Raw genomic sequence first — 25,117 nt, 5'->3', positions numbered from 1 at the left:
CCAGCACCCAGGCTGCATTCCAGACCAAACACTGAGGCCGCCCCAGGCGGTGCCCAGAAGCCAGCATTTGTAAAGCTTCCTGCATGGCTTATTTTGCATCTGGTTGAGTACTGCCATGTAAGAACCCCAGTGTAATGACCCAAGGTTTATACACACATGGCAGGACATGAAACACAGGCCAACGGACACCTGACTTGAAAGAGAGCCCGGAGCAAGTGGAATCTGAAGCTGGTCCAGTACGTCCATGAGCTCTCAGCGCCCTCCTTCTCAAAATACTGAGAAGACAGAAGCTGAGGCTTACAGATTACTCTGAGGCCAACACAAACTTTTCTGTGGACCCCATCCTAATTCCAGCAAAGGTTCTTATTAACCACTAGATGTCCCGTAAATTAATCTGAAAATGATTTCATTTTCTTGAGTGAATACCAACCTAAAGACAAGTTTAAGGATGGGGAACTGACTGCTATAATTAGGGGCTGGGCTGCATTTAGCCAAACTTGGGGTTGCCTTTAGACCCCACTATGGTGCTCTGGGAGGAGATAAGTCAGGAAACCTGTTTCCTCCTCATCAGTTTCATGCTATGCAAAAGATCTACAAGAACTTGGAATGTGCTAAGAATAGATTCTACCCTTGATCTTAGTCACAAGGCCGAACACAAGCCTGGAAAGGGCTTTCGAACCTCAGAGGGAAGGTGGGGAGAGCGGGTGGGTGGGACGAGATCAACCAAAGAAGTTGTATGCATATATGCATAACCCAAGGACACAGACAATAGGGTGGGGAAGGCCTGGGGTTGGGAGTAAGGGCGGGCTGGAAGAGGTCAATGGGGGAATAAAGGGGACATGTGTAATACTTTCAACAATAAAGATTATAGAAACGATTTTAACAAGAAAAAAAGAACTTGGAATCGATTAAATGAGAGAGAGATGGTAAATGTCAAACAAAAGAGATAAACACTGAGACTGCTGAGAGGCAGGCAAGCTGGTGAGATGAGGAACAAATGCAAATTATATAAAAGAATCACACACACATAAAAACTTTAAAAATGATCTCAAAAGGCTCAAAGAGTAGAATCAACTCTGCAAAAATCAGGAAAATGAAAGGGAAACAATTATGAAGCAATAACCTAGAATCCAGAGACTAAAGAGCATAAAGACAATTAATTCCCTGGCCACTTACTAAGTGCTTATCTCTGAGCAAAATACTTTATGTAGGAAATTCATTTTTTATCTTTACAACAATTATAAAACATAAAAAAGGTTTCTACCCCCATTCTATATATGAGAAGACGCTGGTCTGGGGATATGTTTGTAAATTCCCCTGAGATCACACAGGCAAGAGACAAGTAAAAAATAAAAACGAAAATAACGGTGATGGCTAATACCGATTCTCTGGTGAGAATTATTTTTAAAGCGTTGATTCCTTTAAACCACAATAACCACCCTCTCCGTCAGAGAAATGCAACTGATGCATCTACTTGGTTATAAGAAAGCCCATGTGATAGATTCGGTTTCTCCTTGGGTGTTTAAGATGATTTGATATAAATATCCACCAAGCGGGATGAGAAAGCGAGGCTAGCATTTAGATAGTTTGGAAAAATATAAAATATTTAATGAGGAGGCTGGGAGAAGGAGCTTATTTTAGAAATGTGATAGGACTGGCGTCATGACCGAGTGCCCGTTTGGAAAATGCAGGCTGAGAATTTTTAGTGATAAACTGTGTGTGTGTGTGTGTGTGTGTGTGTGTGTGTGTGTGTATGTGTATGTTTTTCCAGCCCGTTTAGCTAAAATGTGCCCATTGGGCAAAGTCAAACTGTGGACTAACTCAGGGTGGGCTTTTATCAGGTGGTAAAAATAAAAACAAAGGAAGTAAAAATAGATTAAAAAGAAACTGTTGGTATATTTGAGCTGTAGAGGCTAAACAGTCTAAAAAAGGAAGTAAGGGCTCAAGGGGGTGGACCAATAGCCCCCTGACAAGATCATTATGGCCACTCCAAAATCCATATGATTTTTCAAGTTATAAAATTCTTTGACAGAGGAAACATGTTTTTTTCTATCATATTTATGAAGTATTTTCCTTTTTTTTGGTCAAAGGCTTATTCTGACTTTCTATTTCAGGTGCTGTAACACTTCATGAAGCTGTAAGCTGCTCTTATCACACATGTGTACAGATTTGAGTCCAGGACATGTGTGTGATGTCCATAAGTCTAATCCACTGCCATCGGTCTGTGTGGCCCCGTGAGAAATTGATTCACCGGAGAGCCCACCAAACTGCCGGCACTCTGATCCTCCTGTACCCGGACATAATTAGGTTTAATCAGCAATTTTACAATAAGTAATGGTGCCATGAACTTGGGCTGGTCCCAGAGAGTGCATTTTTTGCATGGTGAGGTAGGTCTGCTGGTGCTGTATGAACATGCAGGATCCCTAGAAGATGTCTGAAGAGCTTTAAGAGCTCTAGACACCTGTGACCTAATCTCCTGGGGACAGAGAATAGCAGCCTTGCACTGAAGCTATTCACAAAAGCCCACGATGACTCTTTTTACCTCAAATGGACGCAGGCTTCCATCACATTAGATGGTTGTTTTGTTGTTTAACGACTATTATTTTTAATTTTTATGTGTTTTTTACATTGATTTCAGAGAGAGGAAGGGAGAAGAAGAAAAGAGAGAAACATCAATGATGAGAGAGAATCATCCATTGGCTGCCTCCTGCCCACCCCTTATTGAAGTTCAAGCCCGTGACCTTGACCTCCTGGTTCATAGGTGGACACTCAAACACTGAGCCACGTCAGCCAGGCTGGTTCCTGTTTCTAACCAGGCACATAGAGATGAATAATGAATGCTTTTGGAGGAAAGAAACCTTAAAGAATGCTCTTACTTAAAATCAAACAAAAAGCAAATGAATAAAGTTTACTCCCACGAGGAGTCGCCTCTACCTGTGAGGTTGCTGGTATGCACAAGCTCAAACGTGACACAGGGGGTGCGGGGTGGGCCGGGCTCGCCACCCTCAGGGCAGGCTCTCAGGATGTACTTCTCAATCACACCTCTGACCTCCACAGGTTCATCCCAGGCCACTTGCACGCTCGATCCGTTTATGCTGCGGACTCTGGAGGGGGCTGGCACGCTGGGTGGAGCTGCGGACGAGTGAGAGAGAAAATAAGAGGAAATGGCCGAGCGGAGGAGACTGCTGCCCCATTCTTCACTTTTAATGGCCGCAGTAAATCAGGCTCGACCATTAGCATAAATACAATTTATTAGAGTTGTAACTTTTCAGCACTGATTTAATATGACTGCACATCTTGAGCCATTCGGCTTAAGCGATATTTCAAAACCATCAAAACTCCATCGACATAACGTGCTTTCGAGTCTGGTCCAGGCTTTCCCCAAACATTTAATGGAGCCGACATGTTTCAGACATCACTCATAAGGGAGGAGGTGGACGGTGGGCAGTTAACAAGTTCAAACAATGGAACGATGTCCCCCTTTGAAGCGAGGTAATTAAGACTGTTATTATACACAGCGGTCTGACACTTTTATATCTTTGGTGGATTGGCCAAAAATTATCACAATTGTGGTGATATTTTACTGGGATATCTGATCTCACTTTCTACATTCAATTGTTCTCAAATTATTTTTTTAAAAATCAAAATTCTCTCAGATATGATATACAGATGCATTCCTAGTTGCATTTCAGGGGGCGGAGAAGCGCGTGTCCTTGAGATTCTACACAACCATTTTGGGGGATGTTTTCTACAGAGTATCAGAGAACACTAACACAGCCCAGCCGGTGAGGCTCCGTGGTTGAGTGTCGACCTATGAACCAGGAGGTCAGGGCACATGCCCGGATTGCGGGCTCAATCCCCAGTGGGGGACATGCAGGAGGCAGCTGATCCATGATTCTCTCTTATCATTGATGTTTCTATCTCTGTCTCCCTCTCCCTTCCTCTCTGAAATCAATAAAAACATATTAAACACACACACACAAACCCACTAACACAAAAAAAGGGATTTTAAAGCAACTGCAAAACTTCACTTACAAGCTGTGTCCCCTAATTTTAAAAATCTATACCTTTAACTATTTATCACGTGTTTCCACGGATCTGATCAGTAAAAACTTCATCACAGCTGACTGCGCTGGGGACACAGGAAAGGCCCGAGGAAGGCCTGGCAGGATGATGGATGAGAGGCCTGCTGTGGCTGCTCCCGGACTCCGGGGCCCTGTCGGGGACGGTCGCTCCAGGTTTCCCCCATCCAGGAGCCTCCTGCTCGGACTTCACTGTTCAGACCAATAAACAAGGCCAGCTTCCGGGGAGACAACATGAGCACAAAGGCCGAGAGGAAGCGCGGAGGCGAAGCGCTGGGGTCTGTGCCGTGAAAACAGCTTGGGCGCCCACAGAAAGCACGCCGGCCACACGGTCGAGCTGCAAGTAGAGGGATCCCGGGAGCGATGCTGATTTTATTAGTTCTGAAATGCGGTGCCCGGCAAAGTACAGGGCTGTCTAACAGATGGTCTTCTCATAAGGGACAGAGCAAAACTGACTCCAAAATAATTAAATAGCGCAATTATTCTCCAACCCCCGGGAGCATGTCACTGCTCAGGGTTGTGGTCAGATTGTAAATATGAATTTATGGCATAAAGACTCGGTGGTCAGACTGTCGCTATAAATTCACTGTTCTATTTGCATATTTTCTCGGTGGCCCTCAAAAGGGAGACTACTGAGCTATGTTAAGTGGTGCACTTTCTAGATACCGATTTCCGGAATCAGACGAAAGGCAGGCTTTATGGTGTATTTGCTAATAAAGTAGAGAAGTGGGCCCTGGATGGTTCGCTCAGTGGTTAGAGCATCAGCCTGTGGACTGAAGGGTTCCAGGTTCGATTCCGGTCAAGGGCATTTACCTTGGTTGTAGGATAAATTCCTGGCCCTGGTCGGGTGCCTGTGGGAGGCAACCAATGGAAGTGTCTCTCTCACACTGATGTTTCTTTCTCTCCTCCTCCCTTCTACTCTCTCTAAAAATCAATGGAAAAATATACTCGGGTGAGGATTAAAAAATAAAAATAAAGTAGAAAAGTGTGCAATAGGGTCAGAGGACATGCCAGTAACAAGTAAATATTTTATTCATCGTCTTGCCTACAAATAGATGATCATTTAAATCATCCCGGGAAAAGGGGCATGCTGTCTTCTTCTGGAAAATCTGTAGGCAGAGAGCTTTAAAAATTATTCTTAGTAGCCCATCTCAGTACGCAGTCATCTTTTAGATGGACAAGACTTCACAAAAATTCCTGGGTCAGTCACCCATTGTTGATTAAAAACAAAAAAAGTATGAGAGAATATCTTGGTGAAAAATGTATCTTTGGATAAACTGTGACTTGCTCAGGATCAATGTGGAGAGACGTTAAGTGGCATCATATGGAAATGCATTTGCCTCTCTGACAGATACTTGACCCAAAAGGGTAGAAAGCTTCCGACTCATACAACTTTCTGTGAGGAACGCCTTGCTGTGATGACACTACGCAAAAAGATGTATCGTCACCGTCAGATGCTCAATGCGCTCATAAATCGGTTGTCTGGGATGAGACCTAGGGCATTCTATCTAACCCCTAGCTGTCTCCACTCCGACTGAAAGAAAGAGTAACCAGTCAGCAATTTCTGTCCTGGGAGAGCCATTCTAAGACCCTACAGTCAGCACCATCGCAAACATCTGGCATATTGGGGCCAAACCCAGGTGCTTCCAACCAGGGCACAGGTTTCAAGGTCACCTTCTGGGAGAGGGAGGCCACCCCCTCAGCGGTCATCCCGACGTCACTTCCTGGGGCCTGTCCAGTCTATCACGGCTTCCTGTCCTCAGCCTATTACTGTAGATGCAGGCTGTGAAATCCCTAAGACAAATTGAACGTTTCTTCTTATGAAGAGGAAAGAGTCAAGCCTCAGCCTCTACTTATTAAATACCCGAAAAAGCAAAGCACTTCAGCCATCGGCAGATGCGTCAGCCAACCAAGGCACGCGCCGCCACAGAGCGCAACATGCTCCTTGCACCAAGACTGTGATGGCCTTCCCTTTCCTTCACATGCGCAAACATGGGGGCACAGGCATGTGCGTGTGTGGGCACACAGACAGGAGGAGAGAAAAGCTGTTTACCTGCTCCAGTTGTGTGCCCCCGGCTCCAGTCACTCCAGACAGAACCCCCTTCGTGCGAGGCCATCACGCGGTACAGGTATTCTTACATGGAAAGAAGAAGTAGAAGGAGTAAAACGTTAGTCCCTGCAGACAAGGGGAGGGGCTGGCAGGAGGGAGCAGGACAAGGAGGGGGAGGAGGTGGGTGACATGTCACGTGGATGGAGCCCCCCACGTTACCTGTGAAGGGCTGTAGCCCGTGCTCCTGCGCGCTGGGCTCCGGGCCCCGGTACACCAGGATGGAGTCGTTCCCCCTGCAGTTAACAGCGCTGTCACTTGACAGGCATCCGTCCAGATTGACTCTGACAGCGCCGCTGGACACAGATGCCAAGCGGAGGGCGGTGCCACGCTCAAACGCAACGTCCCGCATGCAGCCGCCGAAACCTGGCCAAGAGGGAGAGACCGGTCACCCACAGGGCGAGAGCCACTCGCCACCCATCCTCTCTGTCCTCGGCGGGGCATCTGGGTGAGGGGTGGCAGGGGCGTTAGATACAATCTCTAAACCTGCGCATCTCCTGGGGGAACCCTTGATGCCTCCTCACTGTCACAAGGTAATGCTTATATTGATGTTATTTGGGAAAAAATATAAGCAGATGAGTATAATTCAACTGAACTTTATTCAGCTAAAAGCCTGTGCTATGCCTCTTCAGATCTACATTTCCTCCTTGTGCAGATGCCACTGGAATGAAATTTAGCTCACTGCACATTATGGCAGAGGTGGGGGGGATCCACATGCCCGCGATTCCGAAAAATTAAGTTACCTACAAAAGTGAGTGTTTAAGGGCCACAAAAATAAATATCTCAAGTAGCATAATTTTTCAACAAGATCACTGGGGGAAAAATACCCTTCGAGGGTATTATGCCGGACACCAGGAGGGAGAACAGTTTCGAAACACACTGGGGTCCTCAGATATTGCCCTGCCTCCCTCACTAATCGCTTCGGAGATACAGAACAAAGTCCCTGTAAAATCAACAGACAGAGGGGCTACGGCTGTGCTCGACCATTTTCACTGTGTTCCACACCGTGAATGTACAAACGGTCCCAGTTTGGGGTTGGTGGTGGCATGACAGGGACTGGGTTGTTTTGACAATGGCCACACCCAGAAGTGTCCCTGAATGTGTCATCCACACAGTCAACTTTAAAACGACCATCATGCAGTTCAAGTCTGTGAAGGTGAACCACAGAACATGGAGAAAATGGAGGGGGATGCACTGGTTTTTAGTTGGAAAACTTCAGGGCAGCCAGCCGGCTGGGGGACAGCAGTTGCTTTCAGTGACACGCTAGTGGGTGTAAACAGAGACCAGCTCAGGGAGGCTTGGCAGTTCTCTGCTCAGAAAACTGCACAAAATGGTCATAGAAGAAATGAGCAGCCTGCCTTTGAGATTGCCATTGTGCGCACCTACACACACACACACACACACACACACACACACACGCACACTCCTTCTGAACTGAACATGGTCAAGTTCGCAAGGTCCCTGCACATGATTAGCTCTTTTCAAGACGAAAGCACCTTAGCAGAGAGTGGAAATAAAACATCATGCAAAGGCTGAGCAATAAAATAACTTCATAGTAACAATGAACACATTGTTCTCTTCAGAGTTTATATGGTGTCTTATTATCTCTCCAAACACATTACGTGGGCCTATATCCTTTTTAAATGCCGTTGCTATTATTCACATTCCTTTAGGCCTGGCCGATCGATACTGCTGGTCTATCGTGAACACATAGTAGATGCTCCGTAAGGTGGGTGAATTGAATTAAAAGCAATGAAGCTCAATACAAAGGCATCTGCTTGAAAATTCCAAAGCTAAGAATGCAAATTTCTTTACCAGCGATTTTCTGACTTCTCTGCACCCTACCAGCCAAACAGCGACCACGAAAGGCAGCTGTGGCCAACACCTGTGCTGTTATGAGAAACACCCCGTTACTAAGGGGCACAGTTTCAGTTGGCAAGACGGAAAGAATTCTGGAGGTGGATGGTGGTGATGGTCGCACAACAGTGTGAATGTACTTAATGCCACTCGACTGTGCATGTAAAAATAGTTAAGATGGGAAATTGTGTTATGTTGGATTCAGCGCAACCTTTAAAACTGTAAGAAAAAATATCTTAAAAATTAATTTACAGGATGGGATTTTAAATGTGGGAACGGCCACAGACAGAGTCTTCCTTCATTCTGGAGATGAGGAAGGCCCAGCGGAGCCGGTGGGGCTCAATGGCTGAGCGTGGACCTATGAACCAGGAGGTCATGGTTCGATTCCTGGTCAAGGGCACATGCTTGAGTTTCAGGCTCTATCCCCGGTGTGGGGTGTGCAGGAGGCAGCCGGTCTTTGATGTTTCTATCTCCCCCTCTCCCTTTCTCTCTGAAATCAATAAAAATATATTTGAAAACAAACTGCTAGTTCATTTTGTATCCATTCTGAGGAATTCATACATTTTCAGAAGATATCCTGGGGGATCAAGCAGAGGGCTCTGGGAATGAAGTCTGCAACGTTCTTTCCCACCTGCACCAGGAGAAGTATTCCCATCAGGAACACTCCCCAACTTCCTTCCGGATTTGAATGGGGAGGGAGGATAAGAAGAGGGGCGAGGGTCTGTGAGTGGGAGCAGTGTGGGCGCCTCCTTTTCTTGCTTCCTTGCCTTTGTGAGAATCAAAAACAAACAAATGAACAAACAAAAAACCCTCCCACTCCTATGCCCGCCTCCAGGTCTCCACATCATTGAAAGGTGGCCCAGAACCTCGGGCTGACACCTCAGCCAGGAGCCCTTCTGAAGGAGGCGGTCCAAGGCCAGGCTGGTGGTCTGGCCGGAAGGCTGGCTTCAGCCCCCAGTGCCACCCCCTCCAGGGAGCATGACCTGTGACACCATGTGTCATGCCCGCACTTCCAACCTAGTGGTCAGTGACAGTCCCATGGGCAGTTCTAAGCTAAATGCCCAGGATCTGAGCTAGTACCTGGCCAGTGAAGTATGTTGCCCAGCATATCCACAATACACAGAGAACTTAATTTGCATTTGATTCAAAGGAAGATCCCAACATTAATGGATAAGAAAAAAAAACCACACAAAAAACCAGCCCTGGCCCTAAGCGGTTTGGTTCAGCGGATAGAGTGTCGGCCTGCAGACTCAAGGGTCCCAGGTTCTATTCCAGTCAAGGGCATGTACCTTGGTTTCGGGCACATCCCCAGGAGGGGGTGTGCAGGAGGCGGCTGATCGATGTTTCTCTCTCATCGATGTTTCTAACTCTCTATCCCTCTCCCTTCCTCTCTGTAAAAAATCAATAAAATATATTTAAAAGAACACACCAAAAAACAGTCCTGAAATGACCACAAAACAGAGGCTCTGAAAGAGGTGCTGATGGAGAAGCCTGGAGAGATTTCTAAGACTGTGGATAACGGATGGAAAAAGGTACAGCACATGAACTTGATGAATTTGAACTGCAGCTGAGTTCACTGTGCAGCACCTCTACACAGTGAATAGTCTCCTGACCTCCGTCTAAAACACACAGTGACTTGTAAAGACCAGTAGCAATCAAAGCATCTGCGTTGGAATCGGAGGAAACAGCCTCATAAAATATGCATTTTTAATAACCTTTCCAGGCAATTCCAATGTATGTTGGTGAGCAGTAACAAGGATGATGATGATGATAGCTAATTTTATTGAGTTCCTACTATGTCCCAGTCCTAATATGTACTGTACTTCATATTTTATCAGTGGTTTGAGACCGCCCGATGCAGCTGATACTGCACTGATAAAAATTTAGTATTACCCATAAATAAAGTATCTTTCAGGATCATAGACTCGGTCACAGTGTAGATTAAATCATTCCCCTTGGGTCTAGGTTGATGTTCTAAACTTCTGTCATTATAATATGACAATCCCAGTTTAAGCCATGTCTGTAGGGCCCTCACGGGAATGGGTGTTGGAACACTTTAAAGTAAAACGCATGGTAGGGATTTTTTTTCCCTAGATCTAAATAAGGTCAAGTCATCTTGCTCAGATAAAGGGTTTCCAAGCTCTTTCTCACCTCAGCAACCTGAATTCAGGAGAAGCCTTTATATGGATGTAATATTTCCAGCCTCTGTTACATCTTAAGTGCCTTGAAAATGTCATTACTGTCGTACACCTCAGATATTCATTAACTCCTTACCCGTACCCTTCTAAAAGTCTTCTTAGAGCTTGCCATATATTTTCTATTCGAAGGCATTTAAATCTTTATGTACTTACCAAATAGGCAAAAGCTGCTTTGTGGAAATTTTAACCATTCACAGTGCATGGGTTTTGGGACTAGGTAGAGACCATTTTCTACGTGGGAGCATGCTGGGCCACAGGCTGGGGGTCTCTGTGTCCCGCCCCCCACCCCTTATAGCAGTGGTTCTCAACCTGTGGGTCGCGACCCCTTTGGCGGTCTAACCACCCTTTCACAGAGGTCGCCTAAGACCATCCTGCATATCAGATATTTACATTACGATTCATAACAGTAGCAACATTACAGTTATGAAGTAGCAACGAAAATAATTTTATGGTTGGGTCAGAACATGAGGAACTGTATTTAAAGGGCCAGAAGGTTGAGAACCACTGCCTTATAGAGAAGGAACAGTGGCCAATGCCCATGAAGAGAGCACTTCTTATAAGAAAGTGGACTTTGACGCCTGGATGTCCAAACAAAGGGCTTGCTAGCTGCTTACCAGCCACGTGACTTTGGACAAAATACTTTCCTCCCTGCTCTTCCGGTTCCTCACCAGTCAAATGGGGACATAGATACGGGTAGTAACACCTAACTCCCAGGCTCCTTAGGAACAACAAACTCCATCTCGTGGAAAGCTCTCAGAACCATGCCCGGCACCCAGCACAAAATCAGCCAATGGTACGTTTCAAAATAAACAATTTATCTAATTATGCTCAATCTCATTATGTGAGTCAAATGCTGAGTTACGTGAGTTACTTTTTTCCTCTGCTTATGTTAAAACCCGTGATATGAGTTAAATACTTCAGTATGACTCATACACTCATGAACTTTTCCTTCCTGGTTATGAAGAATCAATAAAACAGATTTTTTTCACAAGCATGTTTGAAACTCAGCTAAACCCAGCTCTCTGGGCGCGTTGCTGCAGGAGAGGGCCGTGGAGATGCATGGAGACCCTTAGCACTTACAGCAGAAAACAGCCTTGGTGACCTGAACACGTTTCCTAGTTGCACACCAACCTAATTTATGTTTTTATTCTGTAAATATAGATAATGATCAGTCTTCAAAAAAACCCAGAACCATATATGTTTTCCAGGAAAACACAGAAGTATGTAATATGTAAATTAAATTTTCTAAAGACATGTTAGAATACATATATTCATTATAAATATAATGATTATGGAGGAGGGCATGCTCCTAAGGGCAATATACTAAACTATGGGAAGATGTGATGTTTTGTTTTTTTTTTGGTAACTTCACATTATGCAATAAAGGGGTGGGTGGGAGTTGCTTTTACCCTGACTCTATCGCTACATCTTGAAACAAGAACCACCCAAACAGAACCACCCAAACCTGGTAAGACCAGGGCTGCCATGATTTGGAGATTCTTCCAGGTGGAGTTTACCTGGCTCCAAACCCAGGTATGCATGAGAGTCCTGCAGCTCGGGGGGAACTCCTCCCAGGTAGACGGCGGAATTCACCGTCAGCGGCTGGGCTCTGGGCTGTGACATGCGCTCCATCAGTTCATTCAGGTGGGCGGACACCAGGGCACCTTCCTTTCGAACCGTCACCTTATTCCACGTGCCATCACAGTAGGACAGCCCCAGCCACAGATCCACTCGGGTGAAGGTAAGACTGGTGTTTAACCGGAGGCTCAGTATTCCACTCTTCAGCTCCACCTGCATTCATAGTAAAGAACCAAACAAGTATGAAAAGACTAGCTCTCAGAGGGAAGGCAGGGGAGGAAGGGTGGGCGGGTGGGAAGAGATCAACCAAAGACCTTGTATGCATAACCCATGGACACGGACAATAGGGTGGTGAGGGCCTGGGGGATGGGGAGGGACTAGAGGGGTCAATGAAGGGACATATGTAATACTTTCAACAAAAAAGATTTTTAAAAAATAGACTAAAAATGACACTTTGGGAGAGAGCAGAAGTTCATTTTCTTAAAGAAATGCAAGGAATGTCCCTGAGCCCCACCAGCGTGGCTCAATGGTTGAGCATCGACCTAGGAATCGGTTGGTCACAGTTTGATTCCCGGTCAGGGCACATGCCCAGGTTGTGGGATTGATTGCCAGTGTGGGGCGTGCAGGAGGCAGCCAATCAATGATTCTCTCTCATCATTGATGTTTCTATCTTTTCCTTCCTCTAGCTTCCTCTCTGAAATCAATAAAAATATTTTTTTTTTTAAAAAAAGAAAGAAATGTCTCTGAAAGCGCTCTTTAAAAAGAGTCTACTTTGTTCTCAGCCAAACCGGAGTAGCATACAATGAAGTACTTTGCAAGCTTATAATTGACATGAAGAATACTGTGGTGAGTCAAAGAAAGTCACAGGCAGTAATGATTACATGACATGACACAACATGAGGCAGGCAGATACTTTTTGGGGATGCAACGAGGTCAAGATTATACACAAGTGTAGGTGACTGAAGAGGACAGAACAGTTTGAACTTGGTTCTGTTTTTGAGTTTTTAGAAAATGAGAAAATACTACTTTGTATATCAATTTAATTTTTTGGGAGAAATATGACAATAAGAAAATGAAATGTCAAGCTTGATTAAGTTTATTTTAACTGTTTAGTGAACTCAATTTCAAATTTGTAAGACATATTTTGATGTACTATTTCAGTTTTATTAGTTTAAATCTCTAACTAACATAATTGCTTCTTTCAGATTAAGGTGCCGTTTTCTAATACGAACATACTTTGCCCAATTTTTCATCAGACAGGAAATGCCTCCACTAAGTTTTCCTTCAAAATGGTACATGATAGCTATCTCCCCTACTGGGCTGTTGTTTTGTTAGAAGTCAAATCAGCGACCACAGGATACTTAAAAACTTGAGCTCAATTGTGTCTAATGAAACAAATAAGTAAAGCCAGATAAAAATTACCACTTTTGCTATGTGTAAACAGCATCTTTGTAAAGTACATCAGGTAAGTAGTTCTTCATTTAACTATTCATTCGTGCAATAAACATGGAACCCGCTGCTATGTTCCATGGACCTGCTGCTCTGAGATAAACACTGTCTAACAGCAGAGAGAGTATGTGAAGTAACACCATAGCCAAGATGGAAACGGGGTTGATGAGAGAGATTCTGGGAATTGGGAAAGGCCTCCAGAATGGAAAGTGATGTGGCTTGGGAGAAAAAAAATAAAAACAAAAGTGAATCTGGAAAAAAATCCCCAGTGTGGGGCGTGCAAGAGACAGCCGATCCCACAACCTGGGCATGTGCCCTGACCGGGAATCGAACTGTGATCTCCTGGTTCCTAGGTCAATGCTCAACCACTGAGCCATGCTGGTGGGGCTCAGGAACATTCCTTGCTTTTCTTTAAGAAAATGAACTTCTCTCTCCCAAAGTGTCATTTTTAGTCTATTTTTTAAAAAAATCTTTTTTGTTGAAAGTATTACATATGTCCCCAATTTAGTATAACGTAAGCCCATGGTTTGTTTATTTTACAATAGAATCTGACATTTTAAAATATATTTAATTAAAAGAATTAACGTACGGCAAGAAAATCAGGTCCGTCTTTGTTGTAAATGAAAAGGAGCAACCCATTCAATTGGTCTGTTCTGAACTTGAAGGAAATCTCAAAGTCCAGGCCGCCATGAAATGTGTCTGGATCAAGTTCCAGGAACCCTTCAAAGAAAAGAATATGCACATATCAGCACGTGGAATGAAAAACTGCCAGCACTGTATGTCCTGAGATACCCTGAGGATACACACTGCGGTTGGGTAAATCTCTCACAAAAGAAGATGCCAATCAATGTTAAGAAATCTCCCTGTAGCCCAGCTGGGGTGGCTCAATGGCTGAGCATCAATCCATGAAATAGGAGGTCGAGGTTCAATTCCCAGTCAGGGCGCATGCCCGGGTTGCAGGCTGGATCTCCAGTAGGGGGCGTGGAGGAGGCAGCTGATGGATGATTATGTACCTTCACTGATGTTTCCATCCCTCTCCCTTCCCCTTCCTCTCTGAAATCAATAAAAAACAAGACACACACATGTAACAGAAATCCTGTAACTTTACAGAAGTGGCAGAAGGAACTTGACACACTTTTTAAGAGGAAGTACTTTGTTCTTTAAATCATGGCTACAACTAAGACTGTTATTGTTTCATAGAACCATTAACAATAAGCACTTGCACTGACTTCATAGAAACTCTGAATAATGACAGTGACAAGAGAAAGAGCAATGGAAGTGTACGCATGTGGCTTTCTATTCTGAAAGTAATGTAAGCAATGTAGTAACTGACCAACCTCATTCTAAAGGCAGGAGGCAAAGGTGGGCTTTCACTTGAAGAACAAGCCATGTCCCCCAAGCGGCCATGCTCCCCACCTTCCCCTGGGGGGCTGCCAGGCAAAGACAGTAGCTGGGGACATGCCAGGGACACTGCACCTCCCCCTTGCTGCAGCCTTGGGACAAATGGCAGTGACAGTGGTTATATTCTCTAGCTCTCCCTTCAGGACCTACTTACCTCCTTACAATGCTGAACTTTTACTCTGAGAAGTAATGGCCCTCTACATGATAAACAGAGATCTGTGGGTTAATCTGGTAACTCCTTTGAAACATTTTTTTTAAGAGGGAGAGGAAGGGAGTGGGATAGAGAGATAGAAACATCAATGATGAGAGAGAAACATCATGGATCGGCTGCCTTCTGGACACCCCCCTACTGGGGATCGAACCCACAACCTGCCCTGACTGGGAATTGAACCAGTGACCTCTGGAATCCTGGGTCAGTGCTCCACTACTGAGCCACACTGGGCAGCTGAAACATCTAAGTACATTTCATTCTAAGTAAAACAATGGACAAATGGACACTCAGAGCTGCTTTGGGCCATCATGGAGCTTCCGCATGAAGAGATATTTATGATTCTTACCATTTATATTACATATTCAAACTCTGACCATCAGGCATGACTAGGTATTCACATGAGGTCTAAGTACTTGGGCAGGGGAGAGCCAAGTACGCCAAGGATGGAACATGGGTGCACAGCAATGACCGATGGCTACGTGAGAACCTACCTGCTCCGAGGAAATGGGCTCCCTCTTGCAATGAAGAGGGACATCCCTCCCAGATGTCATAGGAGTTGACCTGCTCTTCAGAATTCTGCCAAACCAGAGGCTCCCAAACAGCGGAGGGGTTGTAATTCTTCATAAAATGCACATCCTTGAGACAGCCCACAAAACCCTTTCGGACTATGCCTGCAGGAGTTGACAGACATCAAGAAATATGTCTTGTGAAAAATGCTTTGCAAGCAATTAATTTTATGTGCAATTAAAAGAAAAGAATTGGGCACTCGCTCTCTACCTATTTATTGCAAACTTCTTAATGATTCATGTAAATGCCACACCACCACCTATGCTAAGTGGTAACAGAATATTTAGCCCTGGTTCAGACCCATCCTATATGCAGAAAGAGATGTTAAAGCAAAAACCCTTAGTTTTATAGTATTAGCAAGAATACTGACTTTTGAACTAACAAGGAGATTTCATCAGCCACGGTCTTAAAAATGAAAGAGTGGTAACATTTTAAAAGTATTTGAAGGAAGTGTTTCTATTAAATCTATAGTTTACAGTTTAGTTCAGCCATGGACAAACTATGGCCCGCGGGCCGGATTCGGCCCGTTTGAAATGAATAAAACTAAAAAAAAAAAAAGACCGTACCCTTTTATGTAATGATGTTTACTTTGAATTTATATTAGTTCACACAAACACTCCATCCATGCTTTTGTTCCGGACCTCCGGTCCAGTTTAAGAACGCATTGTGGCCCTCGAGTCAAAAAGTTTGCCCACCCCTGGTTTAGTTCCATCATCATAATAAACTAGTCTGTTACACAAGTCAGTCAGTAAGTTGACCTCATTTCTAGGAAGGGTGATTTTGTTTCCTTAGATTAATCTCATTCACATTAGTTTTATTAATTTCACTTTAGAGTCAGGTTTTGTTCTATGTCCTCAAATAGAGGAATTAATTTGAGCCCCAATTCCGGCACTTAGGGCACATGGCTGGGATTATCTGTTGGCCTATCTGCTCCCTCCATCGTGGCGAAGGCCTCATGTTAGTCATTGACGGATACCCAGGGCCTGAGTAGTGCCTTGCCCACCGTCTGGTCAGTTCTTTGCCCCATTCACTTAAACTGAAAATCAAGCCACTGGCATTTCTGTTTTCAGTGTTGTTTTGTGTTCAATTTAAAAATCTCCAAAAAATTGACACATAATGCTCAAATAAAACATCATCACTTTGACTGAAATTAGTATAATTCATTTAAGTCCAAGTTTAATGAACTCTGATACATCAAAGACTAATCACTAAGATTTTCAATGCAATACGTGGTTCCTTAAGGGGGAAAAAAGAGACCTAGTAGAAATTTGTGGCATATTGATATAGGAAACCAACATGACATATGAAATAATACATTACTCATATTTTTCAGTAATGCCATTTGATACTATTCTAAATATTGGCGACAACATATCAATCCCGTGCCCCCCCACACTCACCGGCGTCCTTCCTCAGGACGGCGTAGCCCCGCGGCAGGCCTCCCACAAACACGCCCGTGTTCTCTCCGATGATAGTGCTGCCATTCAAAAGCCCCGAGGAACCTGCGGAGGAGAAGAGAGAATCCCAACCTCAGCAGGAGGATCTTTTTCTTTTTTAAAAATATCTTTTTATTGATTTCAGAGAGAAAGGGAGAGGGAGAGAGAGATAGAAACATCAATGATGAGAGACAATCATTGATGGGCTGCCTCCTGCACGCCCCCTACTGGGGACCGAGCCTACAACCCGGGCATGTGCTCCCTTAACTGGAATCGAACACAGGATCTTTCAGTCCACAGGCCGACGCTCTCTCTATCCACTGAGCCACACCAGGTAGGGCTGTAGGAGGATCTTTTTCTACTAATTTAAGGAACGATTAACCCTTCCATGGGCTTTGGGGAGTTCGCTCTTTCTTGGTCTCCTCTTACCTTAGTTCCCATCCTGGTTAATTTTCTTCACATGTTCCTCTTCATCACCCCAAATGCCTGGATGTTGAATGACCCAGACCTCTTCCCCTCTCTGATCTCTTTCTCCACTTACAATGATGCCTCCGGAGGAACAGACAGGGGGCGGGCTCCTGTGCGAACTACCAGGGCCAAAGACCAGAGGGGCCCGGGGCCCTGATTCTATTGCAAAAACATGCAAATCAATTTCCTTTTCCCAGCCCAAACCATGGCAAGGAGCCCAGGTATGCCTGGTCCCTTAACTTTAAATACAACCCCTCCGCTCTTTGGGAGCTCCTCTACCGACAACTCCCACGTGTCTCTCTAGCCTGCAAATCTCCCTGAACTGAGTCCTGTATGTCCAGCAACTTGCCTGGTATCTCCACGTGGATCCAGCCTCATAGAGATACAAGACTTAACACTGAACGCTGAACATCTCATTCTTCCATCCTGCTTTTCCTGATTTCTGGTCCATCTTAGTTATGGCGGCTACATTCTTCCAGGGGCCCCGGCCCCAAACCTAGCACTCAGGAGCAGCACCCTTTCCGTCAAGGACCAGATAACATAAATTATAGGCCTTGCAGAGCATACAGCCGCATGCAGCCACAGACAATACATAACAAATGGATAGTCACATTTCAATAAAACTTTATAAAAACAGACATGAGCTTACAGTGGCCCAAAGGTGGTAGTATGCCTGTTCAAATCCTTTTAATGTAACATTTACAATCTCTCCAGATTCCTCATTATATCCAGATATATATCCATTACATCTAATTGCTTCCCTGGTTCAAAAAAAACGAACTTTTTTTTTTGCCTGAATTATTTTATTATAGCAGAAGCCTACTCACAGGTTTCCATTGCTTCTACTCTTATTCCCATAAAATGTATTCTCCTAAGAGCAGCCAGAGTGTTCCCTTTAAAGAAAGAAGTCATTCCACGTGGCTCCTCTCTGAGTTCCCTAGCTTTCTTCTTTCCAAGTAAAAGTCCTCCAAGCCTCACTTCATACAGTCCTCATGGTCTCTCTGACCTCACAGCCTGCGCCAGCCCTCCACCCCTTTCACATCCTACGCTGGCCTCTTGCTGGTTTGTAGACATGCCACATATGACATCTCCCACCTCAGGCCCTTGGCACTTACTGCTTCCTTGGTTGGAAACAGCCTTCTGCTGAACACTTTCCTGACTGTCCCCTTTACCCCTTTAGATCTCTACTCAAATGTCACCTTAGCAGACAGGCCATTTCTAACAGTCTTTAATAAAATCAGAACATCCCCTCCCAACACACACACACACACACCTTTTCCTCCTATCCTGCATTATTATTCTCAGCATGTTTCTCACACTTGTTCAATATATATTTATTCTGTACCCTGTCCCTCTCCCACCTCAAGGTAAATTTTGCTCGTTGTGCCCAGAATTCCTAGAGCAGGGGGTGGCACATAGTAAGTGCTATACTATATATCCTCAATGAATTAAGAAAAGCCTGCAACATCATACAGGTACTGTGACTGTCCTATAATTGCAGGATGATGACATACAGGGTAAGAAGGAAAGACACTTAACTTAGAATTGCAAAGACAGGATATGTAACCCCAACAACACAACCCACCAACCATATAAACTGGGAGAAATTATGCACCTTTTCTGAGGCTTGGTTTCCTTATCACTAAAAGGCATATAATAACTGCTTTATTTTATTTGTCTTCTGAAGTCAAAAGTCACATGAAGTTCAGAACATAAGTACAAGCCCTGGCAGATTGCAAGGAACTGTACAAGATACGAAATTCCCATTGATGACTTTGTCTTCTTTTTCCTTTACTGAAACCCTACATAGATAAGAATATGGTTGCCAGACTTCTTTTCAGAGGCACCCAAAGGCCAACTCAAATGCAATTTAGATGAAATTGTGTGGAGGGAAAGGTGAAAGTAGAGATATAAAAATAAGTATGGCAACATCAGCATATAAACAGCCACTTATATACATCAACTTCTTACCTGTGTACTGCCCGTCCAGCGTGATCCAGCCAAAAGCCTGATGCCTCACAGCAACTATGTCATGCCATTTGCCATCACTGTATTGTTTACCATCATCATTAGTGGTGGTCACTTCCACTGAAGACCCCTGAAGGGAATGAAAGAGTGAGTGAATGAATGAATGAGTGAACGCATGTTCAAACAAAAATACATATACAGAGTGGGGAAAATTAGGTTTACCATTGTGAGTATACAAAACACAATTTATTCTTGTATTATCATTTCTTAATTACTATATTATTTCCCATATCAACAATTGTAAACCTACCCTGAACAGAACTTCTCTTTGGAATAAGAATTTCTTACAAGTACATTTACATTTTGATGAGCTATATTCATCAGAAAGGTAATGAATTTTCTATTTTAAACTTTTATATTTTAATTTTTGTCAGAAATATCTAAAAAGATAAGAAGTTGAAACTAATAAAACACTATTCAATTGATATTGTTTTAATGACAGGGAAAGGTCTGGCAAGTTAGTTTTTCTTATGTACATTACACTACTAATAAGGAATGCAGTCACATTAAAATCAGCCAGCAACTAAAAAAAATTGACCATACGTGTTGTGGTTAAACATGGTACGCAATGCTTGTACTCTAAAATCTAGCATTCATACTTATGCCTCAGGTAATAGTATCACAGTTCAAATGAGTTTCTAAGTGGGTACTAAGAAATGACAGATATCAAGAATTGAGATTTGCAAAAAGTATGTGGGGGTAAGAAAAGAGAAGGAAAAAGAACCTTCTGTCTCAGCACTTTACAGCCAAGTGCACACCTTTTCAGTACATCACGACTGACACAATGGTACTCCTTTAGCGTGTATGAGCAAGTAAGACTAAATAAAAGATATCTGAACTTTGTCACCATCATCATTTAATACTACTAATAAGAAACAGCAATCAGAAAATTATTCTAAACCTTCTAAATAAATAAATAAATAAATATTTCTTTCTTAATGAAGTTTATTTCTTTAGCAACACTTAACTTCAATCCAATAACAATATTTAAAAACCAAAATTAAGATTGGGTAAAATATTACAAAATATTCTATTACTTGGAATGTTTCACAAAACTACTTATTTTGGTGTCGTGTTTTTCAAAGAGAGAAAACTGATCATTATCTGATGTAATACGGCTGAAGATTTATATCACAAAAAGTGCAATGTTAACCATACTATTTAAAACATTTATGTTTAAATTTCCCTAAAATAGCTTCCGCAATATAACATGTCCATTCTACACATTTAATTGGCTCCTGTCAGGCCTCATACAGAGCATGACAACACGTATGACATACAGGATTTCATATTACAAAAAAAAGCAGCGTTTAATTTCCCAGGAGTATAACTGGCTTGCTTCTCTCATGGACAATATCCCAACCTCTATAGACAACTCGATTGGCAAGGAAAAAGACCACTTGGTAAGTCCATTTTCTAGCCCTTGGATTTTCATAGGCTGACTTTTCTTATATCTCTTTCCTCTGCATGCTTTTTTATTTCCTTCAACCCTATTTCAACATTTTAATATTTTACAAACACACATTTCATTATCGTAGTTTAATAATTAAAACCAGAACTGGTGTCGTGCCCAATTAATGTGCCCTGGTACCATGCCCATTAGTTTTTCCATTAGTGAATTCAACAATACTAATGGGATTACTAGCATGGGATGCTAATTGGGCGTGACATAAGAAACTGGCTTACTTCTTAGCATACCCTTGCTAATGATGAAATTAATGAGCATTTTATTAAATGCTGTCTCATCAAAGTGTACTTAGTTAGCGTTAAAATTGTTACAAACGATGCTGCATTCTAAAAGATCAGGTGCCCGAGTTAGTGCTTCTTCATATTATGTTTGGCAACTATCTGAAGTATTAATAGGTCTCTACATTGGAAATCGCATTTGTTGGAGATAAAGTCAAGGCAAGAACATACAGACTGGGTATGTCAAATATGCTTTCTACTTAGCATATTTTTCTTTGATCATCATTTTAAAGATGATTTCCCCCAATCAACGGTAAGAGAATAATGCTGTGATCAATTCTGGTGTCATGACATACAGTTTGTTCTTCCCATTTGGAAGATATCAGACATGTTAAACAGAAGCTATTCAGAATGTTGGAAACCTTTCACTGTCATAGCTTTCTAGTAAATGAAATCAGAATGCTTTGTGGATTTCCTGTTAATGTCACTGAACATAAAATATTTAAATGATAATCACTAGTCAAGTCATTGTTGGTCAATAAAATATCATCTGATCAAGTAAATTCAAACTGAAACCAATCCAGTAGAGAATGGAAAGATTATAGCTAATTGATAGACTTTATAAAAAAATACTATTAAAAATTGGAGTCATTTGTCTCTGCCATGACGCTTAACGGTTCCAAGAGTTCAGTCCAGAATATGATAGCACATATGTAATTTTAAATATTATGAAGAATCTTTCTCCCTTCCCCTAAATATTTATTCGTAGAATGCATTGGATAGCTAGAAGGGAAACCAAATAAATTTTTACACCTGTAGCCTCCATGTAGGATTCCACTGTATGTTATGCATTCCATTCATTACTTATGTTCACTAAGAGATTTTTATAAGAACAAAGTACACAATAACTTCGAGTTATTATGAAACTATATGCCAGAAAGTAACTTTAAATTACTAAAAAATGCTCTTTTTACAACTCAAAATTTAATGATTTTGAATAGATTCAGGAACTATAATTTTAAAATAACCATTAATAAAAGTCAAAGTATCTAACTGATAAAACAAATAATTAAATTGTTACATAATCTTTAAAGAGCTAGAAATCTTATTCTAGAAAATGGGTAACTGTCTTCAAGCTGAGTAGTAGTTTACTAATGATTTTCAAGTCATTAAATTAGCCAATCTGTCAACAGACATTTCTTTATTGAGCATGTACTATGCTCCAAGGGTTGTGTGAAGCCTCCAGAATATATTTGAGGACAAAATAGACTTTGCCCTCAGTGGGTTAAGAAAGACACATTAAGGAAATAACTACTTATCTGATGACTACAATAGGATGTTCATTAGATCATCTCATCTCAGGTAAAGCCCCAGAGTAATTAAGAGAGAAATAGCTTGAATGTCAATGGGAGGGATATCAAACAAACATAAGCTCCTTTAAACCTGGGGTAGCTCCCACTCTGTGCAACGGGCTGTGCTGCTATCCCTACCCAAAGAAGAACAGGCAATGAAAGAATATTCCCCAAATTTATTTAAAAGTTTACATCTTCATTATATAAGAAACATATGGTCATTAACTGCGTCGAGTACAACTATGTGTTCTGAAAGTTAGCTCTGCCATTTTAGCTTTGGGCAAGTTACATCACTTGTGTAAGTTTCTTTTTCTTCATTGCTAAAGTCGGGATAATAATAGCACTTACCTCTGTGTTTCTGGTGAGGATTTGATGTGAAAACATGAGCACTTACCTTAGTACCAGGCACCTAAGAAACTCAAAAATCTTAACTCAGTGTGGCTCAGTGGTTGAACATTGACCTATGAACCAGGAGGTCACGGTTCGATTCCCTGGCAGGGCACATACCTGAGGCTAGATCCCCAGTAGGGAGCATGCATGAGGCAGCCAATCAATGATTCTCATCATTGATGTTTCTCTCTCTCTCCCCCTCTCCCTTCCTCTCTGAAATCAATAAAAACATATATTTAAAAACATCTCAACTCTCATGAGTAATCATTTACCTGAGGATCAAAGAGAAAATAAGGACGTCCGTGTTTCAACTGAAGTGCAAAGTACTCCTCCTGGTTGCCCGGGGACGCGGCAAAGACGAGCAAACCTTCAGGCTCCCTTGTTCGGAAGCTGGCCTTAATGCCTGTGGGACAAGGGCAGTCCGCAAGTCAGTGCTGGGTTTGTTGATTCTCCCTGATAAATGTACATTTGCTTTCATTATTATTTATGATGCAGTGAGTACAGTCAAGCAATTATACTAATACAAGGGGACGTATGAGGAGGAGCCCAGCCGCTTGGTCTCAAATCTATCCCGTTATGAATGCCAACTTGGACTTGGAAGCCCAAGCCTGCACTCCTAGGAATCCATATATAACAAAGGTAAATTTATGCAAAACTCATCAATGGAACATACATGGTGTCAACCCAAAATAGGATACTCAGAAATATCCATTTGACAGTGTTATCAGAGTCCTAAAAATGAATGGGTTTTGGACACGAGTGAAAGAAACAAGGGCCCTCGTTTAACATACTTACATTCAAAGAACCGATCCAGTAACAAGCTAAGAGCTAGGAAGACCTGCTGCGAAGTGGTCCGCAGAGTAGAGCTAATGTTCTGAAACACCATTCTGTAACCAGAAGGTCTGCAGCCTTCCAAATTTTAGGGTCTCCCCTGGCCTTCACATCACCTACCAGCTCTACCTTAGACACATCATGCTCCTGTCTCACAGCAACTTCTCTAGCTCAGGACGCAGGGCAGTTTTCAGTGGTCACATAGACACCTTCCCACTGTCACCACCTGGTCCCACCTCCATTCTACCTGGTATCCCACATGCCATACTACAGAGGCTTCCATTGTGTGAGGCATTTCACTTATTGCATTGAAATTAGCAAAGAAGTTCAAGAGGCACAATCTTGATTCTGAATGAGTTTCCAATTTAGTTGGAAAGATCAAATGCATACATATATATAGAGTAACTAGTGGCCCAGTGCACAAATTCATGCACAGGTGGAGTTCCTTGGCCTGGCTGGTGATTGGGCCGATTGGGGCTGTCTCGCCTAGTCCCTATCAGGGCTGGCCGGGGGAGGAACTGCGGGAGATTGGCTGGCCAGGGGAGGTTGGCTGTGGGAGTGCACTGACCACCAGGGGGCAGCTTCTGTGTTGAACATCTGCCCCCTGGTGGTCAGTGCATCATCATAGCGACCGGTCAACTGGGTGTTCGGTCGACAGGTCATAATGGTCACTTAGGCTTTTATAGATATACATTATATGGTCAGAGTCAAGTAAAAGCTCAAGAACATACACGGGAATCATGTACCAACCAGCTCAACAGCACAGCACTGAGTAACTCATGGATGCTGATTTGAGTAGTAACACCACCAACCAGAATTATGAAAGTCTGAAGGAGAGAGAGCTCCTTTCAGGCTGGGCTGGTAGGGAAGGGTTTCATTCTGAGTTCTGCAGACTGCAACCATCTCAAGAACCACGCATGTCTAATCGATCTTTCCTCATGCTTCAGATCCTGCTAGGAAGATGAAATAAATAGGTATAGCTAAGATAAGAGTTACCTATCCTGATAGAAACCACATTGTTTCACTCACACTTTATAGACAATTGGGACTCTCAATGTACAAGAAGTGTCAGAGATAAAAGATGCTGTATTAGAGGAGTCTATCCAATTGGTCAAAGATGTATCAAGAACTGCTGAAAAACAACATGAATTAAATATGCTAATGCGATAGTCAAGGTATATTTGGTCAGGAAATTAACTGCGGTATGGAGAATGGCGTCTCAATGCATAAGCTCCCAAAATTAAAATAACACTCTGCACATAAAAACAATGGGTTCTATTACACAGATATTTCTTTGCTCTCATAAAGAAAGCAAATCCTCTTGGCTTCATTATCAAATATCCTTTCTGCTCCATTCCCACCCAAACCAATTGCTTGGAGATGGAATTCTCGAGGTCTGAATGGAGCATTAAGGAATGTGAAAGGATACATATAGAAGCAACTCTGGCTATATGCTTATTTGAATTATGCAAATAA

The 25,117-nt window shown here is 42.9% G+C and overlaps 1 protein-coding gene across 1 annotated transcript in view; it reads right to left on the bottom strand.

The window, feature by feature from the left end:
• USH2A (usherin) overlaps positions 1 to 25,117 on the bottom strand; it is a 398,687-nt gene that overhangs the window by 233,632 nt on the left and 139,938 nt on the right. The window contains 9 exon segments of the mRNA XM_070401429.1: positions 2,935 to 3,132; positions 6,136 to 6,216; positions 6,352 to 6,555; positions 11,762 to 12,035; positions 13,861 to 13,991; positions 15,375 to 15,554; positions 16,851 to 16,952; positions 19,326 to 19,452; positions 23,083 to 23,213. Of these exon segments, the coding sequence (XP_070257530.1) occupies positions 2,935 to 3,132; positions 6,136 to 6,216; positions 6,352 to 6,555; positions 11,762 to 12,035; positions 13,861 to 13,991; positions 15,375 to 15,554; positions 16,851 to 16,952; positions 19,326 to 19,452; positions 23,083 to 23,213 (1,428 nt within the window).

The sequence above is a fragment of the Myotis yumanensis genome, unplaced genomic scaffold, assembly GCF_028538775.1.
Source record: "Myotis yumanensis isolate MYYU_CA2020_CCGP unplaced genomic scaffold, mMyoYum1.0.hap1 SCAF_22, whole genome shotgun sequence".
Lineage (NCBI taxonomy): Eukaryota > Metazoa > Chordata > Mammalia > Chiroptera > Vespertilionidae > Myotis > Myotis yumanensis.
The sequence above is the reverse complement of the archived record's forward strand: the minus strand, read 5'-3'. Positions and strand labels throughout refer to the sequence as shown.